We start from the raw sequence: 22026 nt of genomic DNA on the forward strand, positions 1-22026 counted from the left end.
CCTATGTACAAGAATATAACTACTATAATACTGCTCCTATGTACAAGAATATAACTACTGTAATACTACCTCCTACGTACAAGAATATAACTACTATAATACTACTCCTATGTACAAGAATATAACTACTATAATACTGCTCCTATGTACAAGAATATAACTACTATAATACTGCTCCTATGTACAAGAATATAACTACTATAATACTGCTCCTATGTACAAGAATATAACTACTATAATACTGCTCCTATGTATAAGAATATAACTACTATAATACTACCTCCTACGTACAAGAATATAACTACTATAATACTACTCCTATGTACAAGAATATAACTACTATAATACTGCTCCTATGTACAAGAATATAACTACTATAATACTGCTCCTATGTACAAGAATATAACTACTGTAATACTACCTCCTATGTACAAGAATATAACTACTATAATACTGCTCCTATGTACAAGAATATAACTACTATAATACTACTCCTATGTACTAGAATATAACTACTATAATACTGCTCCTATGTACAAGAATATAACTACTATAATACTGCCCTATGTACAAGAATATAACTACTATAATACTACCTCCTATGTACAAGAATATAACTACTATAATACTACTCCTATGTACAAGAATATAACTACTATAATACTACTCCTATGTACAAGAATATAACTACTATAATACTACTCCTATGTACAAGAATATAACTACTATAATACTGCTCCTATGTACAAGAATATAACTACTATAATACTGCTCCTATGTACAAGAATATAACTACTATAATACTGCCCCTATGTACAAGAATATAACTACTATAATACTGCTCCTATGTACAAGAATATAACTACTATAATACTGCTCCTATGTACAAGAATATAACTACTATAATACTGCTCCTATGTACAAGAATATAACTACTATAATACTGCTCCTATGTACAAGAATATAACTACTATAATACTGCTCCTATGTACAAGAATATAACTACTATAATACTGCTCTTATACAGTTGAATGTGCTGTAAGTATTTTGCTATTTCTAGATGTTCTGATACATTTGTGGCGCTGACATTTCTGTTATTTCCGGCTGACTGTCCTCGCTCTTGTCTTTCAGCCGCTCACCCCTTGCTCTGCTCCGGTTCTCGCTTCCACTGTAATAACAAGATGTGCATAGACACAAGTTTTGTCTGCAACGGCAAGAACAACTGTCGAGACAACAGCGACGAGAAGCATTGCCCGAACTCACAAGGTAAAACGAACCGCCATCCATATTCCTTATCATAAGGATAGTTCTGTGTTCGGCCATGTGATACTGTGCAGTAGCAGGTGCACCGCCTGTAGCCACGCCCCTGTTTACTATAGTCATGGGGTCATATGCCAGGTGGTCATTGAAGGTGTTTGGATCCAATGGAGATCCCTTGGTATAAACTTCACAATCCTTGTACCTGCGCCTGGACCTCTGCCAGCTCCGGCACTGCCCCATACTGCACCGCGCAGCCGTCGGTCAGGGTTTTGCACCTGTTCATGTCAATAAGTTTACAGGAATATCTTATTTTTAGCACCGTTTATTGTAATTATCCATCTCGCAGGCTATTATAAGCCTATAACGTATAGCCGCCGAGCGCAGGGTAAGTGACAACATATCATTTGTACGCAGCGAAACATCTGATATAATGGGCAGATTAAGAAAGAATGAGAGGTTGCAGCCTACGTTCCGTCACAGCAAGGCAGCAATTGTGTCTCCCCGCTACCGCGCCACTTGGGATAATTCCCGATTTGTCAGAATCAGTCGACACCCCCCTCCCCCTCCTCCTCCTCAGTGCTTTGATATATCACTTTCTGAGGGCTTCGCTCCCCTGAGGATCTACCTTCCCTACTGCACCCCCACCCCCCCACCATGCCCCCAAGTCTCAGGAGTCTGACGGAGGACATGAAAGGATCAGGGTTGTGTTGTGCGTCTCCTTTCATAGACTCTGATCAGAAGCCGCTTGCTTTCTGCTAGTAAATAAGGGCCGCAAAGGGTTAAGAAGGAAGCGGACTCCATTTTTTTAACCCTTACAGTGCTGCAGTCATCACATCATCTCAGTCGTCACATCATTTTACACTGGGGTTGCTGCACCAATTGGGCCCAGGTACGGGTTTCATCACTACCCATTGCCGTTATCTGCCCATTTCTAGGGTCGTATTATAGGAAAGAAAATATAAAATTTTGTGCAGCCCCGGCTGTCCCTGACGCTGGGGGTCTTTGGCTCCTGAGACTCCTGGGCATCGCTGTAGTAAGTGTCCACTTAAAGGAGTGCTTCGGGGCTTACAAGTTCATGACCTGACTTGTGTGATCGCTAGGGCTGTTTGCAAGGCTTGGAGAGCAGTATGACCTCTTCAGTGATGTCTCAGTGATTGGTCACATGGTGCAGTAGCAGCTCAGTCCCATTCAAGTGCATGGACTGCACTTAACTGCAATACCAGACACAGCCACTATACAATGTATGGCGCTGTTCTTGGTATTCAATAAAGAGCCTGTGATTCTCACCAGAACACTGCAGTCTCTATGATCTACCGTATGACAGTTCCAGGTGTCTGTCCCACCCATCACCTATTGATAACTGGTCTTAAAGAGGACCTTTCACCACTTTGCAACCTGTGCAGCTTTCTGCCCCGTGTTATAGATGCAGCTGCATAGACTGTAGTGCACTTTGAATTACCTCCCTAGCCCCCCTCGTTTTGGAGCTGTGAGCCCCGTAAATTTTGGCGCCCTGTATGGTAATTAAGGCTTTAGTGTCAGAAGGGCGTTTCTGACGATAAAAAGAAAAGCTACGTCAGTCTGACACTGTCCAATTAGCAGTGGACAGTGTCGGCGCTGCTTCTCCTGCCTAATCTCGTGAGTTCTCGTGAGATCAGGCAAACGTCTCTTCACAGGGCTGCACAGAAGACCCGGAGAAGCGATCCAGGCTGAGCACTGAAGTGGATGAAGGAGAACTTCAGTGACATCTTCACAGGTAAGTGAAGAAACCCCTAAGCAATGAGCATAACTGCCCTGTACACCCTGTGGTCCTAGGTCTAGCCCCTATACAACGAGCATTAACCCCTATAGCCCCTATACAACGAGCATTAACCCCTATAGCCCCTATACAACGAGCATTAACCCCTATAGCCCCTATACAACGAGCATTAACCCCTATAGCCCCCTAGGCAATGAGCATTAACCCCTATAGCCCCCTAGCAATGAGCATTAACCCCTATAGCCCCTAGGCAATGAGCATTAACCCCTATAGCCCCCTAGGGGTTAATACTCATTGCCTAGGGGCTATAGGGGTTAATGCTCATTGCCTAGGGGCTATAGGGGTTAATGCTCATTGCCTAGGGGCTATAGGGGTTAATGCTCGTTGTATAGGGGCTATAGGGGTTAATGCTCATTGCCTAGGGGCTATAGGGGTTAATGCTCATTGCTAGGGGGCTATAGGGGTTAATGCTCATTGCCTAGGGGGCTATAGGGGTTAATGCTCGTTGTATAGGGGCTAGACCTAGGACCACAGGGTGTACAGGGCAGTTATGCTCATTGCTTAGGGGTTTCTTCACTTACCTGTGAAGATGTCACTGAAGTTCTCCTTCATCCACTTCAGTGCTCAGCCTGGATCGCTTCTCCGGGTCTTCTGTGCAGCCCTGTGAAGAGACGTTTGCCTGATCTCACGAGAACTCACGAGATTAGGCAGGAGAAGCAGCGCCGACACTGTCCACTGCTAATTGGACAGTGTCAGACTGACGTAGCTTTTCTTTTTATCGTCAGAAACGCCCTTCTGACACTAAAGCCTTAATTACCATACAGGGCGCCAAAATTTACGGGGCTCACAGCTCCAAAACGAGGGGGGCTAGGGAGGTAATTCAAAGTGCACTACAGTCTATGCAGCTGCATCTATAACACGGGGCAGAAAGCTGCACAGGTTGCAAAGTGGTGAAAGGTCCTCTTTAAGGGTAGTCTTTCAATCCCTGTCAACCCCTTTAATGGACAGTCCATGGAAGACATTGTAGAAAGTGCTGAGAATACAGGGTAAAGTCACACACGTATTGCATGCAGATTGTGTCACAGAATTTGGTGTACCAAAGGCATTGCAAAGGGGTGAAACCCCTGTCAAAATCTGCATCTTATTCGATACATGTGAACATGCCCTTACAGCTATGGCGGCCTCAGACTGGGGTTTAGCATTACGGCAAATTTCAACCTTTTATCACGTGTCGTTTTTAGGTCTCGCCTTGTGTTTGCTGATTTTTTTTTTTTTTAATGGGGTTGTCCAGGATCTGAAGGGATATATAGAGAATACAGCACTGATATCAATACACAGTATACAGTGAGCTCCCCCTAGTGGTGGCTGCAGGTAGGATGAAATATATTCTCTCACTCTACATGTATGCATTTAGAATTGTGTAATGAGGAAGAAAACCCAAAACCCAAAACACTATAACTGATCAAACCCCACCCGATACAGAGCACATAGAGTGAGATGACATAATGCAGTCTGCCTGCTGTCACCACTAGGGGGAGCTCACTGTATATTGAGTTCAATACATTACTCTCTATAGCTCCCTCTTGTGGTGACCATTTTTTTTATTTATGTGTCTATATGGGCGATTTGACAAAACATGATATCCTTCACACTCGAGGAAGGGGTGTTACAATACATCGGGCCTGGACTATAACCGAAGTCCGTTCTATAAAGTCACCCGTTCCGATTGCCATCATCTTTTGCGATGCCACCCACAGTGCCAGTCTCCAGTGCGGCACGTGCTATGTCGTCCCTCTGTACCTTTGCGAGCGCTTTATACGGTAGCCCGTCCTCCCATTTCCATATCTGACACACGGGGCCGCGTTCCCGGCCACAGAGAGCCTTTTCTACTCCGCTGGATCGTTTCCAAATTGCCCTCGTTGCTATGGAAATGAAATTTTGCAGCTTGTGTGAAGTCAGGCTCTTTTCATCGGGTCTCCTTTCATATCGCCAGGTCGTCCTATAAAAGCCGCAGGACCGCGTCGCTTTGAAAAAGGAACCCAAAGCCGCCAAAATCGATCGCGGTGTAGCCAGCGCTGCAGCGACCCTTCGCTTCAATTCAGAAGCCGCAGATTCGCGGGGTGGATTCTGCAGCACAAGTCTACACTCACCGGCCACTTTATTAGGTACACCATGCTAGTAACGGGTTGGACCCCCTTTTGCCTTCAGAACTGCCTCAATTCTTCGTGGCATAGATACAACAAGGTGCTGGAAGCATTCCTCAGAGATTTTGCTCCATATTGACATGATGGCATCACACAGTTGCCGCAGATTTGTCGGCTGCACATCCATGATGCGAATCTCCCGTTCCACCACATCCCAAAGATGCTCCTCTATTGGATTGAGATCTGGTGACTGTGGAGGCCATTGGAGTACAGTGAACTCATTGTCATGTTCAAGAAACCAGTCTGAGATGATTCCAGCTTTATGACATGGCATTGCATTATCCTGCTGAAAGTAGCCATCAGATGTTGGGTACATTGTGGTCATAAAGGGATGGACATGGTCAGCAACAATACTCAGGTAGGCTTTGGCGTTGCAACGATGCTCAATTGGTACCAAGGGGCCCAAAGAGTGCCAAGAAAATATTCCCCACACCATGACACCACCACCACCAGCCTGAACCGTTACCGATACAAGGCAGGATGGATCCATGCTTTCATGTTGTTGACGCCAAATTCTGACCCTACCATCCGAATGTCGCAGCAGAAACCGAGACTCATCAGACCAGGCAACGTTTTTCCAATCTTCAATTGTCCAATTTTGATGAGCTTGTGCAAATTGTAGCCTCAGTTTCCTGTTCTTAGCTGAAAGGAGTGGCACCCGGTGTGGTCTTCTGCTGCTGTAGCCCATCTGCCTCAAAGTTCGACGTACTGTGCGGCGTTCAGAGATGTTCTTCTGGCTACCTTGGTTGTAACGGGTGGCTATTTGAGTCACTGTTGCCTTTCTATCAGCTCGAACCAGTCTGGCCATTCTCCTCTGACCTCTGGCATCAACAACGCATTTCCGCCCACAGAACTGCCGCTCACTGGATGTTTTTTCTTTTTCGGACCATTCTCTGTAAACCCTAGAGATGGTTGTGCGTGAAAATCCCAGTAGATCAGCAGTTTCTGAAATACTCAGACCAGCCCTTCTGGCACCAACAACCATGCCACGTTCAAAGGCACTCAAATCACCTTTCTTCCCCATACTGATGCTCGGTTTGAACTGCAGGAGATTGTCTTGACCATGTCTACATGCCTAAATGCACTGAGTTGCCGCCATGTGATTGGCTGATTAGAAATTAAGTGTTAACGAGCAGTTGGACAGGTGTACCTAATAAAGTGGCCGATGAGTGTACATTGAGACAATATCCATAAGAATCATTTGTTCTATCCGGCCCCTTTAAGACGGAGTAGGTCGTTTTTTTTTCCGTGCGACAGGAGTCCACACAATGTAAGGTTTCATCGCCGCCCAGCGAATCCCCCCCCGCGGTGCGAATCTATTTTATTTCGACCCTAATGGACTCTTCCTAAGCGTTCCGTAAACAATCGCCGATCTCTCATCGAAATACATTTTATCCGTCGTGTCCCGTAGAGTTAAAAGCCTTTCAGGTCCGGTTTTAGCGAAGGACTTCGGCGAGCGGCGGCTCCGGATAGGTGGTCTCCGCTCTCGAGCCAAACCAGACAGCGAGCATGCTGGGGATACGGAAGATATTAAAAGGATTAATCATTGCGCAGCCACTCTCTACTCCCTGGCGGCCGGAGGAAAAATCGCCGGGAGGTATTAATGCATTTGCGCTAATTGTATGGTTTCCCGCCGTCCGTATTAAAATGATTTTAAAAAATTGTAATTTTTATTAGGCGCGCGCGGGGAATAATCAAAATATGGCCGAATTAAGTAAACAAAAAATTTAATTAAAAAATTATTTTTTTTGCCAATTTTTTTGGGGGTTTCGTTTTAAAGCGACGTGACCCAAGCATTAGTTAATGAGGGTCTCGGAGGAAGTGCCCCCTCCCCTTCCCCCCTTCCTCATTTCCCAGAAAGCAATTAATCACATGCGAGCCCGGATGACAGCAGCCGATTGTTTATTATGTGACCACGAGACCGAAATGTAATTTGGTTGAAACGGTTGTGAATCCTCCACGGATGTTTCTGGAAACCTTAGAGTCCTGATCTCCCCCAGGACCAGATCTCCTGGACAAGGAGTTAGGATAATTTGGCTTGTTCACGGGGGTGCCTGCACTTATTGAGGAGAGTCCTGTACAGGCAATGCTTCATGGGAATCACTGTATGCAAATGAAGTCATGAGGATCCGCCTCTGGACTGGTGAAGAGCTAGGACACCATAACGGTGACATCTAGACGTGGGTTTGGTTGATATGAGGCAATTGGCACGTTTTTCCCATGAAGCATTACCTGGAGATAGGTCTCTGTACACCACAGGGTGAGCTCTGGTTAAAGGGATTCTTAAAGGACGGTTTAAACCCACTTCTAGATGAGCTGAACTTTTCTGGGCCGGTTCCGACCCTGGGTCACGTGATCAGAAGCGGCAGCCCCAATTGCCCCTCCTCCTCTCCGATGTTCACAGATATTACTTGTACTATACAGACTGGCTTACTTTAATAACCTAGTGTACCAGATCCCTAGAGGAGGGGAAAGCGGATCGATTCAGATGCTGGTACCAGTCACATGACCCAGGATCGAAACCAACCCAGAAACCCGAGGTTCAGCAGAACTAGAAATGAGTTTTAAGCAGTCCCTGGAGAACCCTTGTAAGGCATGTCACTTAATATGGTTGCTTTCTTCCATTAACAGCACCACTCTTGTGTTCAGGCTGTGTGTGGTATTGCGGCCTACCTCAATATTTAAAGATCATGACCCGTCCACTGGTAAGGGTGAGTTCATATCTGCGCCCGATCTCCGCTTTGTGGGTTTCCATCTTCTGCCCGAGATTGGACAGGAGATTGGACAGGAGACGGGACCCCGGCATCAGTGTCCGCCTGTGAGCGTCTTCTGGTCTCCGCGGCGAAACAGGTTTTTTTTTTTTTCTTTTTTTTCTTTTTAAACTGGACACACAATCCTGCATGTCCGACTTTGTATCCGGTTAAAAAAATCCGGTTTCGCCGCAGACACGGGCGGACACTGATGCCGGGTTTCCGTCTCTTGTCCAGTTTTTCGGGCAGAAGACGGAAACGCACAAAGCGAAGACCGGTGCGCAGGTGCGAATCCGCCCTAACCTTGCTACAAGGTGACTCCGTATTGTCTATCGTGATGGGGTTGTCCACGTTTAGAAGAACATGGCTGCTCTTTTCAAAAAAAAATGGCGCCACACCTAGACTAAACTGAAGGGGATACTCCATAGACACTGCCAAGGCTAAGCAACACTGTGTACATCACCTAGTGCCGATTTCCTCCTCACGTTTCGCAACGTATTGGGTCATGTACAGCAGACTCCCGCCTCCTCCTCATGTCATGTACATGTGTACGGAAAGCTCTGGAACATTTCGTCACCGTTGACCTGTTCTTACTAGGCGATGTCACCTATTACCGACTCCCCGCGGTTGTGTAAGCGGCCGCACGCGCTGATTTTTTATTTTTTCGTCTCCCCTATCATTTGTAAACGTTGCGTTTCGTCCCAGTCAGCGCTATGTGGCGGCAGAACAAACAGCGGGCAGGCGTCTCCGGCAATGTGATCATTTTTAATCACACCATTCATCACTGATTGCTCCGCACAGCTCGCCATTGAGGGAAGCGGAAAGACATTTCCATTGCAGGCACAATCTATAATTACAATACACGCGGGGTCAATCCGATCGCATTTGGATGAAACGTTTCCGCCAAGGACGGTCGCGTGTTTGATTAATTTGGCTTCCGATATGAAATTCGATAGGGATAAACGATCGGCGGGGTAGGACGTGAACCAGCTGTCCCGGAGAGAAGTCACCTGTGTATCAAAGCAGTGTTGTGCGGGTAGAGGGACAGGTTTATCAAAGGGGTTGCCCAACTTCCTGACACTGCCTGGGTCCTACACCAATCTCTGTCAAGGACCACACTCAGCCAATCGGTGGGTGACGTATAATCCCTGTGGCCAACAAGTGGTGTTTCGGGTGTATCAAGAGGGGCAGGAAGCAGAAAACGGTTGCGATCAGCAGATCGATTTGCAATAGGGGTGTGAGGATTGTACTACGCACCCCCTGTCCATATTAGTCTATGATCAGAACGAAGAGCCTAGAGGGTGACCACTATTAGGGTAAGTTCACACTGGGTTTTTTGGACCGGAATCTGAGGCAGAGGCCGCCTCAGGTTCCGGTCCAAAATACGGGTAGCTGTGACTGAATGCAGCGGCATCGAGTCGCGCACCCCTCTCCGGATTAGGCCCAATGAATGGGCCTAGTCGGGAGGAGGGAGTGTCTTCAGGCCGAATCGCGAGGTGAATCGTCTGAAGAATGAGCATGTCACTTCTTCGGTTTGTCCGGCTCCCGGAAAAAAAACTGACTGGCTCCCATTGAGATCAGGCTTCAAAATCCTGATCAAAAAACCCCGTGTGACCTTGCCCTGTCATGTTTACACAGAGTTCTTTGGAGGGAATTTTGACGCGGAATCTGCCTCCAAAAATGGTTCCCATTCAATTCAATGGGAGCCGCTCACTTCTTTTTACCGCTAGCTAGTAGCGGAAAACAGAAGCGAGCTGCCCTATCTTGCCACGGTTTCCGCGGCTGACTCAAGGACTTGTGATGCTAGACCTGGGCCTTAGATACTACACTCAGCTCTGCTACATCTCTACACCTAGTTCTGATCTGTTATTGGTGACCCTTAAAGGGATTCTATCACTAAAATCACACTTTTTTCTCAATCACAAGTAGGAATAGCCTTAAGAAAGGCTATTCTTCTCCTACCTTTAGATGTCTTCTCCGCGCCGCTGTTTGGTAGAAATCCCAGTTTTCGCCGGTATGCAAATGAGTTCTCTCGCAGCACTGGGGGCGTTCCCAGAGCTCAAACAGCACTGGGGGCGGCCCCAATGCTATGAGAGAACTTTCCAGCACCGCCTCCATTTTTCTTCACGCATCTTCTTCCGGAGCTGGGTTCAAACTTCTAGGCCTCGGGCAGAGCCAACTGCACGTGTAAGCGGCCATTTTCTTGTGGCCTGTGGCTCTGCCTGAGGCCTAGAAGATTGAACCCAGCTCCGGAAGAAGATGCGTGAAGAGCCCGTTCCTGAAGAAGATGGAGACGGCGCTGGAGAGTTCTCTCGCAGCATTGGGGATGCCCCCAGTGCTGTTTGGATGCTAGGGACTGCCCCCAGTGCTGCGAGAGAACTCATTTGCATACCGACGACAACCGGGATTTCTACTGAACGGCGATGCAGAGAAGACATCTAAAGGTAGGAGAAGAATAGTCTTCCTTAAGGCTATTCCTATGTGTGATCGAGGAATAAAATGTGATTTTAATGATAGAATCCCTTTAAGCATCCCCTTTTAGTGAACGATCCCGCCGCTTATGCCGCACATCACTATGAGGTTTCATCTGGATTCAGCTGACAGGGTGAAGATTTCACGCCGCACATGGATAACATAGGCGCTGAGCTGCCGCCCACACGCGTCCTATTATCTCCATCTCAATAGTCAAATGTTGGGATTTTTTCTCCTCTCTTGTTTGCTTGGTGTAATTTAGGCCGCGATACAGGATTTTCAATAAGGCTCGGATGATGGAGGATGAAGCCTCGCAACGTGGTGAGATATGGAAGACGACATGATTAAAAGGGGCCGCGCCTGTAAATCTAAGGTGGGGGAGGGTAATAATACAACAGTTTTTTTCCCCCCTTTTTTTGTCATTTCTAATTATGGCGGCTGCGGACGCTTAATATTTTATGAGCTCAATGAGACACATCCTCATGGCAAGTAATTGCACCTTGCCCCATGTGACGGCGCCACGCTTTGTGTCTCGTAACGCGCTCGAGCTGATGTGATTACTCAGGCGTAATTACACATCGCTGCAAACGGGTCACGTCTCCAGCGATCCCCGCGAGGATTCACATTTGCACGCAACCGTTGCTGCTGCGGCTTCTGCCCTGTGACTTATTAATGGCGGCGTTTCCGCCACCCGATCCCCCTGCTATAAAGACTGTCAACAAACTGTCTCCCAAGCAATATTATATTGTGTATCATGTCAGCATCTCCCTAACCAGATAATAAGATGTGCTCGTGCATCTCATCTCCTGTGTGTGCAGGGCTTTATTTAGTGAAGGAGCGGTTTGTACTTCAGAGCTGCGCTCCCCACAAGGCATTGCACCCGTAGTCAGTCCGTATGCAGTTTTGGAAGCCTGACAAAAATACTAAACCCTCCTCTCCTCGCACATCTCTGTAATGTTAGCGCCCATTGGGTGTACTATCTCTCCCAGCAGACACCGATGCAGTTTCTGCTCCTACATATTGCCATGTACTTAATTCTGCTATAGCTGAGTATGCCTATAGTGCGGACGCACCCTTCATCCACGAAATTTAAAGGACTGACTAGTGCACAGCATTGATCCTTCCCTAGCCAGTTTGTTGGCCTGACTGTAAGAGGTCTGCTTCACCCATCACACCATGCCTGAGCAATATAGGTTCACAGTGTTGGGTTTTCAATTCCATATTTTCATGCTCAACCTGATCTTCCTGAAGCCAGACAGATATTGGCATACTTGTCTGCTCATCCTGATCTACCTGATACCTTTTATTGTCTATATCCTGTCCTGATTTCGTACCTCTCTGCTCATCCTGATCTACCTGATACCTTTTATTGTCTATATCCTGTCCTGATTTCGTACCTCTCTGCTCATCCTGATCTGCCTGATACCCGTTACTGACTTTGCTTTATCCTGACTCTGCACATCCTGATCTACCTTCTCCTAGGTCTGTATATAACCACGTATCACCCGACTCTTTTGTTCTCCTCGACATCGATCTAGTCACTGACCAGCTGCCATCTATACTAGGACCTGTCCTGGACGAAACGACCTGATAAGAGTCCACGCGGCGAAGTCCAGATTCAGTTTCCAATTTTTATAATCCGCTTCTTGTCGATTTTGTACAGTAGATGTTTTGCAAAAGTAAGAGACGCCGGGTAGCTCGATGCAATTAAAAAAAGAAAAAAAGCAACAACAAAAATACCTTTTATAGTGTTTTGTACCGAAGAATGACTGCCTGCAATATACTAAAAATCCATCTAAACTGTTCTGTAAATTTCCATCAGTTGATTTTTTTATTTTCCTTCCATATTACCTTTGATGTCTGTATTGATAGTAATATAGGGGCCTAATACCACAGTGACACCTGCTGGCCCAAAGATGGAACTGCACCTTGTCTAAAGAGATTGTTCTGGGTCGTTTTACCCCCCTTAAACCTTGGCCATTCTCTAATAATTGACCCAGATCTACTATATTAGTATACTGTTGACCCATAAAGAGAGACAACATGGTGGCGTCATATTTAAAGGGAACTTGTAACCAGGTTTGTAGCCCCTGACCTGCCAGAATGTCCTTATACTGCTTTGTTTTGGGGCCCCAAACCTGGCCCGGCCCTCTGTTGATGAGATTAAGGTGCCTTCAGAAGAAATGTAAATTTTCTCAGCAAGCACAGCGCCATCCGTTGTATAGTGGCTGTGCTTGGTATTGCAGCTCAGCCCTATTCATTTGTACAGTTTATGTGCCCAATGGACGTGACGTGATTGGCCTGTGACCTCGAAACAGAGCTCACCGAAAATCTGATCTGTGGGAGTCCTGGGTGTCAGGCCCAATGCTGATCTGATTATACTGACGGAAAACCTCTTTAATAAGTTAGTGGTCTTCCACTAGCTCCAGAAATGAGTCCCGGACCCCTAATTTATTAATCTCTTTAATGGCCCTATGGTTGTGGCCCATTCTGAGGATATTGTGATGGTTTAGGGGCCCAAACCCAGTGTCAGGTTCCCTTGAAAGTGGTCGTCCTGGACTATACTATTGAGTCCACTTCTTCTCGAGCCAGTGACATCCCGACCATCAACCTTGCTATAGTTTAGTACAATATAAATGTATGGGGCCAAGCTACAATACCAAGGACAGCCACTATATGATATACAGCGCTGTGTTTGGGAAGTAGTGAAGAGGTTACAGTAGTCAACGTCATAGTCCTGGAAACCCATTTAGGGCCGGGCCGCACACTGCATGTTCACAGCGGGTTAGCTACTAGCAGAATTGCCGGTCGCTGCGCCGCTTCCAATTACATTAGCAGCAAAGTGGACAGGATTTCAATGAATCCCATTCACAGACTGAAAAAAACCCCCAAAAAAGACCTTTGTGTACCAAATCCAACTCGTTTCATCCTTTAACTGATGCCTTTCCACTGATCCCGGAACAGTTGGAATTTCTTTTCTAGCCCCCACCATTACTGAGCAATCATTGCAGTTAGTTTTGGTGACCAATATCCTAACTAGACTCTCTAATGTCCAGTGGGTGACATCAGAGAAGGGGCGTGACTAATAACTGATACTGTCTGCCCCTGATTGGAGATCTGAGCCGCGCCCCCTTCCCGACACCACCCACTTGTTATTAGAGAGTCTAGTTAGGATATCGGACACCAAAAGTAACTGCACTGATTACTCAGGAGGGGTGGGGGCTAGAGAAAAAATTCCAACTGTGCTGGAATCAGTGGGGAGGAGCCTATTAAAGGATGAAAAGAGGTGGAGGTGGTGAAAATTCCTCTTTAAACCTTCAGCCAACGTCCGTAGCCTAAGCGGAGGATACGCCATCACATTGGCAGCTCATTACAAGCGCTACAAGAAACGCGCAAATAGTTTTCGTAAGCTGTCAGCACCCCCGTGAATTCATTCTCGCACACATAGATATCCGCATGAGGCCTAAATCGAAGCGTGCTGCGTCTTGCAGGGGTGTTCTCGCGACCCGTATGTTTATTCTTCCTCGGAGCCTTAACATTTACATATAAACATTTCCTCGGAATGACATCTACATGGTAAAATAAAGGCGTCCCCTCCATCTTTGTATCAGCAATCAAACCGCATTGAGGTTGTTAGCGCAGCATCAGCGGGGATAAAGGAGGAAGAATGGCGGTAATGAACCGTGATGGAAATAAACTTCCTCCGTACACTTCAGGCTCCAGATCTGGGTGATTTTTTTCACATTCGGCTTTCTCCTTGGAAGTGATTGCTAAATGACAAGCCGGAGCGTGTTTAATGCCGGGAGCCGGCTGATTGCCGAGATGTGACATTCTGTCTATCGAAAGACAAACGCTCCGGGTCCGCAGGTGGAGGGATTCATAAATCCATTATTTGCATTCAGAACAACTTGACTCTACAATCCCGGCCTGTTTATGTGTCTGGGTTCTTCTACTTGCACGCGCTGCATTGATTTATGTGAGAATATCAAGTGAAGCCTGCCAAAGGAAATCTTGCTGGGCGGTAGGATTCCCAGGCGCACTTAAAGGGACACGCTGCAGCATTGTTCCACGAAGTGACTACCTTAAAGGGAGTGTACTGCCTCCCCCAAAACATACTCCATTGTCACCACTATGTTACAGCGTGATGCAAATGAGGCAGTGGGTGCACTGGGGGCGGGTCTATGGTTTCCTAAATCACTGCCCTTCCCATTCAGACCCCTACTATCTCTTGCCCGCACCACCCTGCGTTTTAGGAGTTGATCCTCCTGTTATAACATCACTCTTCCTATTTGAGCAGCAGGGACAGTGCTCAGGGGAGCTGAAGCCCCGCCCCAAGTGCACCAATTCTCTCATTTGCATAAGACTTCAAACTCTTCTCCCCAATTTTACAAAAATGGTATACATAACAAAGGTATACTGTTTATCAATGTAATGTGCTCTGTAACATGGTGGCAGTAGCTCAGTATGGCGCCACCTGGTGTTCAAAGTTTTTACCAATATGCATGTCCACTGAGTGAGCTGAGTGCTGGTGTACGCACATGCTCAGTTGCTCCTCACAGCCAGGTCTCTCCAGTGCTCAGTGCAGGGCAACCAAATGTATTCCCTATCCCATCCGTGCAAATCCCTTTAATATGTCTAGTACTAGAGGGTCTTTATGTGCCAATCTACTGGCCCTGGCCTTGAGTCAGTATATGACGATCTGCATTAAACCCCCCGCCATATATTCCGCAATATTGTGCTCCTCACATTCCTACCTGCGAGATTTAATATTCTTCTTGATTTCCTTACAAAATGCAGGAAATTAAATGCGATAACAGATCTATGAAATTGATGAGTAGGATGCGGCGCGGTTCTTAATCTGGTGACGGGGCCTCTTCTTACAAAGAAGAGACTGCTGAGAATGCGGAATAAGGGTAGGGGTTATGTCAGCGAGAATATCCATTATCCTGTATTTATACGGCACCGGTCTAGTCTGCAGCGCTCGGGGCACGCACTGAGGACCCTGCTAATAGTAATGCAGAATCCTGAGATGACGACACATTCGGGAAACTTCTCCAATATTTGTCGTACAGTTTTCACCATTCTATGTTAGCTGTTAGTAAATCGAAACAGGTCGTTGTGCACATTTGGAGATCCTAAACTAGTGTACGATTGTAGGAAGGGATCCTAAACTAGTGTACGATTGTAGGAAGGGATCCTAAACTAGTGTACGATTGTAGGTTCTGGGGATATTCTCACTCCTTAAGGAGAGATCACCTTCACAGGCGTATGGAGACTTAAAAAAGCGTTTTTGACTCCACTGGGGGAATTATGGGAAAAATATGCAAATCTGTTTCCTAGGATTGTACGATTGTAGGAAGGGATTCTAAACTACTGTACGGTTGTCGGAAGAAATCCTAAACTAGTATACAATTGTAGGCAGGGATCTTTAAATTAGTGTACGAGTGTAGGAAGGGATCCTAAACTAGTATATGATTGTAGGAAGAGATCCTAAACTAGTATTTGATTGTAGACGGAGATCCTAAACTAGTGTATGATTGTTGGCGGACATTCTAAACTGGTATATGTTTGTAGGAAGGATCCTAAACTAGTATATGATTGTAGGCGGAGATTCTAAACCAGTATACGATTGTAGGAAGGGATCCTAAACTAATGTACGATTGCAGGCGGAGATCCTAAACCAGTGTATGATTGTAGGAAGAGACCCTAAACTAGTGTATGATTGTAGGAAGAGATCCTAAACTAATGTACGTTTGTAGGAAGAGATCCTAAACTAGTGTACGATTGTAGGATGGGATCCTAAACCAGTGTATGATTGTAGGAAGAGATCCTAAACTAGTGTATGATTGTAGGAAGAGACCCTAAACTAGTGTACGATTGTAGGAAGAGATCCTAAACTAGTGTACGGTTGTAGGAAGAGATCCTAAACTAGTGTATGATTGTAGGATGGGATCCTAAACCAGTGTATGATTGTAGGAAGAGACCCTAAACTAGTGTACGATTGTAGGAAGAGATCCTAAACTAGTGTACAATTGTAGGAAGAGACCCTAAACTAGTGTACGATTGTAGGAAGAGATCCTAAACTAGTGTACGATTGTAGGATGGGATCCTAAACTAGTGTACGATTGTAGGAAGAGATCCTAAACTAGTATATTATTTTAGGCGGAGATTCTAAACCAGTGTACGATTGTAGGAAGAGATCCTAATCTAGTCTACGATTGTAGGAAGAGATCCTAAACTAGTGTACAATTGTAGGAAGGGATCCTAAACTAGTGTACGATTGTAGGAAGAGATCCTAAACTAGTGTACAATTGTAGGATGGGATCCTAAACTAGTGTACGATTGTAGGAAGGGATCCTAAACTAGTGTACAATTGTAGGAAGAGACCCTAAACTAGTGTACGATTGTAGGAAGAGACCCTAAACTAGTGTACGATTGTAGGATGGGATCCTAAACTAGTGTACGATTGTAGGAAGGGATCCTAAACTAGTGTACAATTGTAGGAAGAGACCCTAAACTAGTGTACGATTGTAGGAAGAGACCCTAAACTAGTGTACGATTGTAGGAAGAGATCCTAAACTAGTGTACGATTGTAGGAAGGGATCCTAAACTAGTGTACGATTGTAGGTCGAGCTTATAAACCAGTGTACGATTGTAGGAGGAGATCCTAAACTAGTGTACGATTGTAGGAGGAGATCCTAAACTAGTGTACGATTGTAGGAAGAGATCCTAAACTAGTGTATGATTGTAGGATGGGATCCTAAACCAGTGTATGATTGTAGGAAGAGACCCTAAACTAGTGTACGATTGTAGGAAGAGATCCTAAACTAGTGTACGATTGTAGGAAGAGATCCTAAACTAGTGTACAATTGTAGGATGGGATCCTAAACTAGTGTACGATTGTAGGAAGAGATCCTAAACTAGTATATTATTTTAGGCGGAGATTCTAAACCAGTGTACGATTGTAGGAAGAGATCCTAATCTAGTCTACGATTGTAGGAAGAGATCCTAAACTAGTGTACAATTGTAGGAAGAGATCCTAAACTAGTGTACGATTGTAGGATGGGATCCTAAACTAGTGTACAATTGTAGGATGGGATCCTAAACTAGTGTACGATTGTAGGAAGAGATCCTAAACTAGTGTACAATTGTAGGATGGGATCCTAAACTAGTGTACGATTGTAGGAAGGGATCCTAAACTAGTGTACAATTGTAGGAAGAGACCCTAAACTAGTGTACGATTGTAGGAAGAGACCCTAAACTAGTGTACGATTGTAGGAAGAGATCCTAAACTAGTGTACGATTGTAGGAAGAGATCCTAAACTAGTGTACGATTGTAGGATGGGATCCTAAACTAGTGTACGATTGTAGGAAGAGATCCTAAACTAGTATATTATTTTAGGCGGAGATTCTAAACCAGTGTACGATTGTAGGAAGAGATCCTAATCTAGTCTACGATTGTAGGAAGAGATCCTAAACTAGTGTACAATTGTAGGAAGGGATCCTAAACTAGTGTACGATTGTAGGAAGAGATCCTAAACTAGTGTACAATTGTAGGAAGAGACCCTAAACTAGTGTACGATTGTAGGAAGAGATCCTAAACTAGTGTACGATTGTAGGAAGGGATCCTAAACTAGTGTACGATTGTAGGAAGAGACCCTAAACTAGTGTACGATTGTAGGAAGAGATCCTAAACTAGTGTACGATTGTAGGTCGAGCTTATAAACCAGTGTACGATTGTAGGAGGAGATTGTAATCTGCTATACCATTGTAGGAGGAGAGCGTAAACCAGTAAGCAATTGTAGTCAGAGTGTAAACCTTTACATAATTGTAAGAGGAATGTGTAAACCAGTGTACGACTGTAGGAGGAGCGTGTGTACCAGTGTATGACTGTAGTAGTACCGTCCCACAAGGTCTGCCATCTTGCATGCTATGACCTTAGTCTTCCACAATTCGTCCTTCTCACAGTCTCTCTTGTTTATTTTTCCAGCTTTGAACACTTGACCTTCGAGTACTGACTGTTCATTTTCTGCCTAGTATATCCCACCCCTGAGGGGCGCCATTGTCCTGTTGTCACCAGATAATGTGTTCTTCCCTTTAACATTATCATTTCTGTAAATGTCAATTCTGTAAAACCTACGAGAATTTTCTTCAACATCCAGATTTGCATTTTACTTGTGCGTTTTTTGTGTATCGTATATTGAGATCCTTTACTGATCTGCTTTCTATAATGACTCGGGTACGTGACGCTTGCAGACGTTCCCCTGACCGCACCGAACAGTTTTGTCTTTGTTGTGTTAAACAAATTCCTAAACCTTCAGGATCCCGACAGTCTTCAAAGCCATTACTCTTCTTCATCGTTCGCGATTTTGCCCATTAATTTCACAATATTTTCCTTCTAAATCCACATTGTTCTGTTTGCCGAACAGCAGGAGATTTCACTGAATATCCGAGCTCCATGTAATGTACCCAATAAATTAGCCGCTAGTTATGTCCAAAGACATCTGCCGGCAACGCGAGCGAAGAGACCTCCGACGGATGCAAAGAATTCTTCCACCAAACCTCGAGACGCAAGAACGCATGTGGTTGTATTGTATAAATTATCTTTATAGATGCGGGTGGTCTGAAATTCATTAGTGTGGAGTGAGGGGTTCCAAAGGGTTAATGGGTATGTTCACCGGTTTCGTTTTATTTATGGACATGAATGGGAAAGAAAAGTTGAGCGGTTTTGCTAATACGCAGCGTCGTGGTCTAGACCGCTGAATTCACAATCTGCTGGAGGTTTAGCAGAGGTTCCTCGGCATCCCCTACTTGTTTAGTATCTATCCATGAAGTATAGGAAACCATCGAAATGTATGCAAATTGGCTTACATTGGCCAAAACGGAGGCTCCTCCGAAAAATGACTGACCCATCTGTAGACAGCTGTTTTGAGGATACTGGATAAGATCCCATTAGGCACAGTGTCTATAACCAATGCCCTGCTTGTTCAGTATCTGTACAGAGAATGTATTCTGGGAATTATAGACACAAACATATGCAAATTAGTTAGTCTCCCAAAGCAGAGACGTCTCCAAAAGTAACAGTGACCCATCTGTAGACGGCTGTTTTGGGGATACTGGATAAGATCCCATTAGGCACAGTGTCTGTAACCAGTGTCTGAACCCGAAACAGCGGTCAACAAACTGGTTGCTCTTCCATTTGGATGAGTCTCTGGTTTGGCTGACATGTACTCATTTGCATACTTTTCCTATGAACCCTTGCCTAAAGATAAGTTTCCAAACTCCCATTGAGCTTCTTCAATGAGCCCCAGTACCCCTCTAGATCAGTCCAAAGATGTTCTTCTGGATACAGATGTATCTCCAGTCTTGGAAACCTTAAGTATGTTCTCATCGATCTCTTGAAGGACACTCTCGGGATAGACTAGTGCCGTTCTGGCAGATTCAGTCCTTACCTTTACATTTCAGATGCAAGGTGGGTGAAGTACACAATAAATCTTTGATTTCCTTCAGGGGGTTAAAGTTACATTTTATAGTTTTTCTACTTTTTGCAGTCGGTTGTGCTGCGTTCAGCACTTCTGCGCGGGAATAGACAACGGGAAAGATTCAGAGATTGGGGAATAATAAGTTCTAGGTAATGACCACAATTATTCATGAGGAATAAGAGGGCTTTGGAATGACGAATACCTGTGGCCGCTCCCTACAGGGCGCCGCTACGTGTACACAAGGCAATATAGGGGTTCTCCCTGTGGCTGTTCTTCAGTGTCAGTGTTGCAGTGTGGATAGTCTTTTTGTGCAATGTATGTGATACCTGGTGGTATGTAGGGAGAGATCTGTCTATCAGCCAAGCAGGGCGGAGAGAAGCTGCACCGCAGACTCCTCTCCCCAGTCCTGGTCCGTAAAGTGAAACCTAGACCTTTGGCATGAAATCACTATAGGCGTCACCATGAAATCACAATAGGCTTCGCTCAATTTCAGGCAGTGTGATCCTAATAACAGGTCTCCTTTTAACCTACTTTCAAGAACCTCCAACATCAGAGAGTGGACCTGGTGAAGTTCAACATGTCCACTCCTTCACCAACATCTGTCATCAGAGAGTCTGACGCCTCCATACACATTACATAGTCATCTGGTCATGTTAAATTCACCCAATATTAAAAGGGTTGTCCAGGGAGTTTTGCTTAACTTGCCTCCTCCTGGATTTATTCAGTCTAGACCTGGGGGTTCCAACCCAGGGTTACGTGATCTGAGCTAGCAACGCTTCCCCCCTCTCCTGCTTTTACAAGTAGTTACCCCCATAGCACGGGTAACTGGTGGTGAAACCTGGAGAGGAAAGAAGGGCAGAGCAACCGAGGGTCAGGTGCTGGTTGCAATCACGTGACTTGAGGTTGGACCAAGGAGTTTCATCAGAGTCTTGCTGCCGATACCTGTGAATTGTTCAGTGAAGACAGGGGAGTACAGCTTCACATCATAAGCCATGGCGCATGCGCACTGAAGCTAAGCTAGATTGCTCCAACTACGGTGAAGAATAGGGTTGAGCGATCGAGATTGGGAAAGATCGGATCCCGATTGGCGATCCAGAAAATTTCGCATTTGGGATTGGCTGGAAATTTATCGAAAATCTGATTTTAAAAACGATCCTGAAATCTCAAGATCGTCTCAACCCCAAAAGTGACTTTTTTCCCATAGAGAAGCATTGACTATGGTTGAGCGATTGGGAAAGATCAGATCCCGATTGGCGATTGAGCAAATTTCACGATCGGGATCGGCTGGAAAATGATCGAAAATCAGATTTTAAAAACAATTCTGAAATTTCAAGATCGGTTCAACCAGGGGTGAACCATGGCTTTCTGCTGCCTGAGGCGGAGGAGGGGGCAGAGCGGAGGGGGCGGGGCCGAGTGGAGGAAGCAGGACCGAGCGTCTTTAGCAGACTGAGAGCAGGCAGGGAGAGGACCTGCTCTCTGCCTGAGTGTGAGGGGCGGCCGCTGGAGCAGCGCTGCTCCAGCGGCCTCCCCAATCCACCGCTCAGTGACGGTGACCCTAAGCCAGTCCAGGACAGCTTGTCCTGGACTGGCTTAGGTCAGCAAAAATGCCGCCCTCCCCGTGGCCCTGGCATAGCGCCGCCTGAAGCGGTCGCTTCAGGTCGCCTCATGGGAGGTGCGGCGCTGGGCTCAACCCTACTGAAGAACTGTGCCAAACAAGTCTGGCGGGTAGAAGATGCACCACATGAACCACAGTGGCTCAGACGGTGTAGTAAATTTGGGGCATCTTACTTCATTAGGCCACTTCTTGGTTGGCTTATTTTAGACCAAAATTTTGGCCAAATTTGACATATTAAGCCACATCCCTTCTCTGCACCTTCTAAAACCATCTCTCAAGGTGCAACAAGTATCTAAAACGCATAATAAATCTGGTGCAAGGCGTGTACGACAGTCTTTGGTGCAAATTGGGTCATAATTCCGGCACAGTTAGCTTAGTAAATTTCCTTCTAATGTCTGTAAGAGGACGTGTACTTTAATCTTGTGGGCAGTCAGCAGTAATAAGGAAATACAAGGGAGTGACATATTTCACGGTCCTTTTATGTGCA

At 45.6% G+C, this 22026-nt stretch overlaps 1 protein-coding gene across 3 annotated transcripts in view; it reads left to right on the forward strand.

The window, feature by feature from the left end:
* LDLRAD3 (low density lipoprotein receptor class A domain containing 3) overlaps positions 1–22026 on the forward strand; it is a 118423-nt gene that overhangs the window by 41644 nt on the left and 54753 nt on the right. For all 3 annotated transcript variants that reach the window (XR_012717218.1, XM_075281064.1, XM_075281065.1), the window contains one exon: positions 1132–1266. Coding sequence is in view for 2 of the 3 variants with exons in the window: in XM_075281064.1 (XP_075137165.1) it covers positions 1132–1266 (135 nt within the window). In the remaining variant the exon portion in view is untranslated. The remainder of the gene's footprint in view (positions 1–1131; positions 1267–22026) is intronic.

Source organism: Leptodactylus fuscus, chromosome 7, assembly GCF_031893055.1.
Source record: "Leptodactylus fuscus isolate aLepFus1 chromosome 7, aLepFus1.hap2, whole genome shotgun sequence".
Classification (NCBI taxonomy): Eukaryota; Metazoa; Chordata; class Amphibia; order Anura; family Leptodactylidae; genus Leptodactylus; species Leptodactylus fuscus.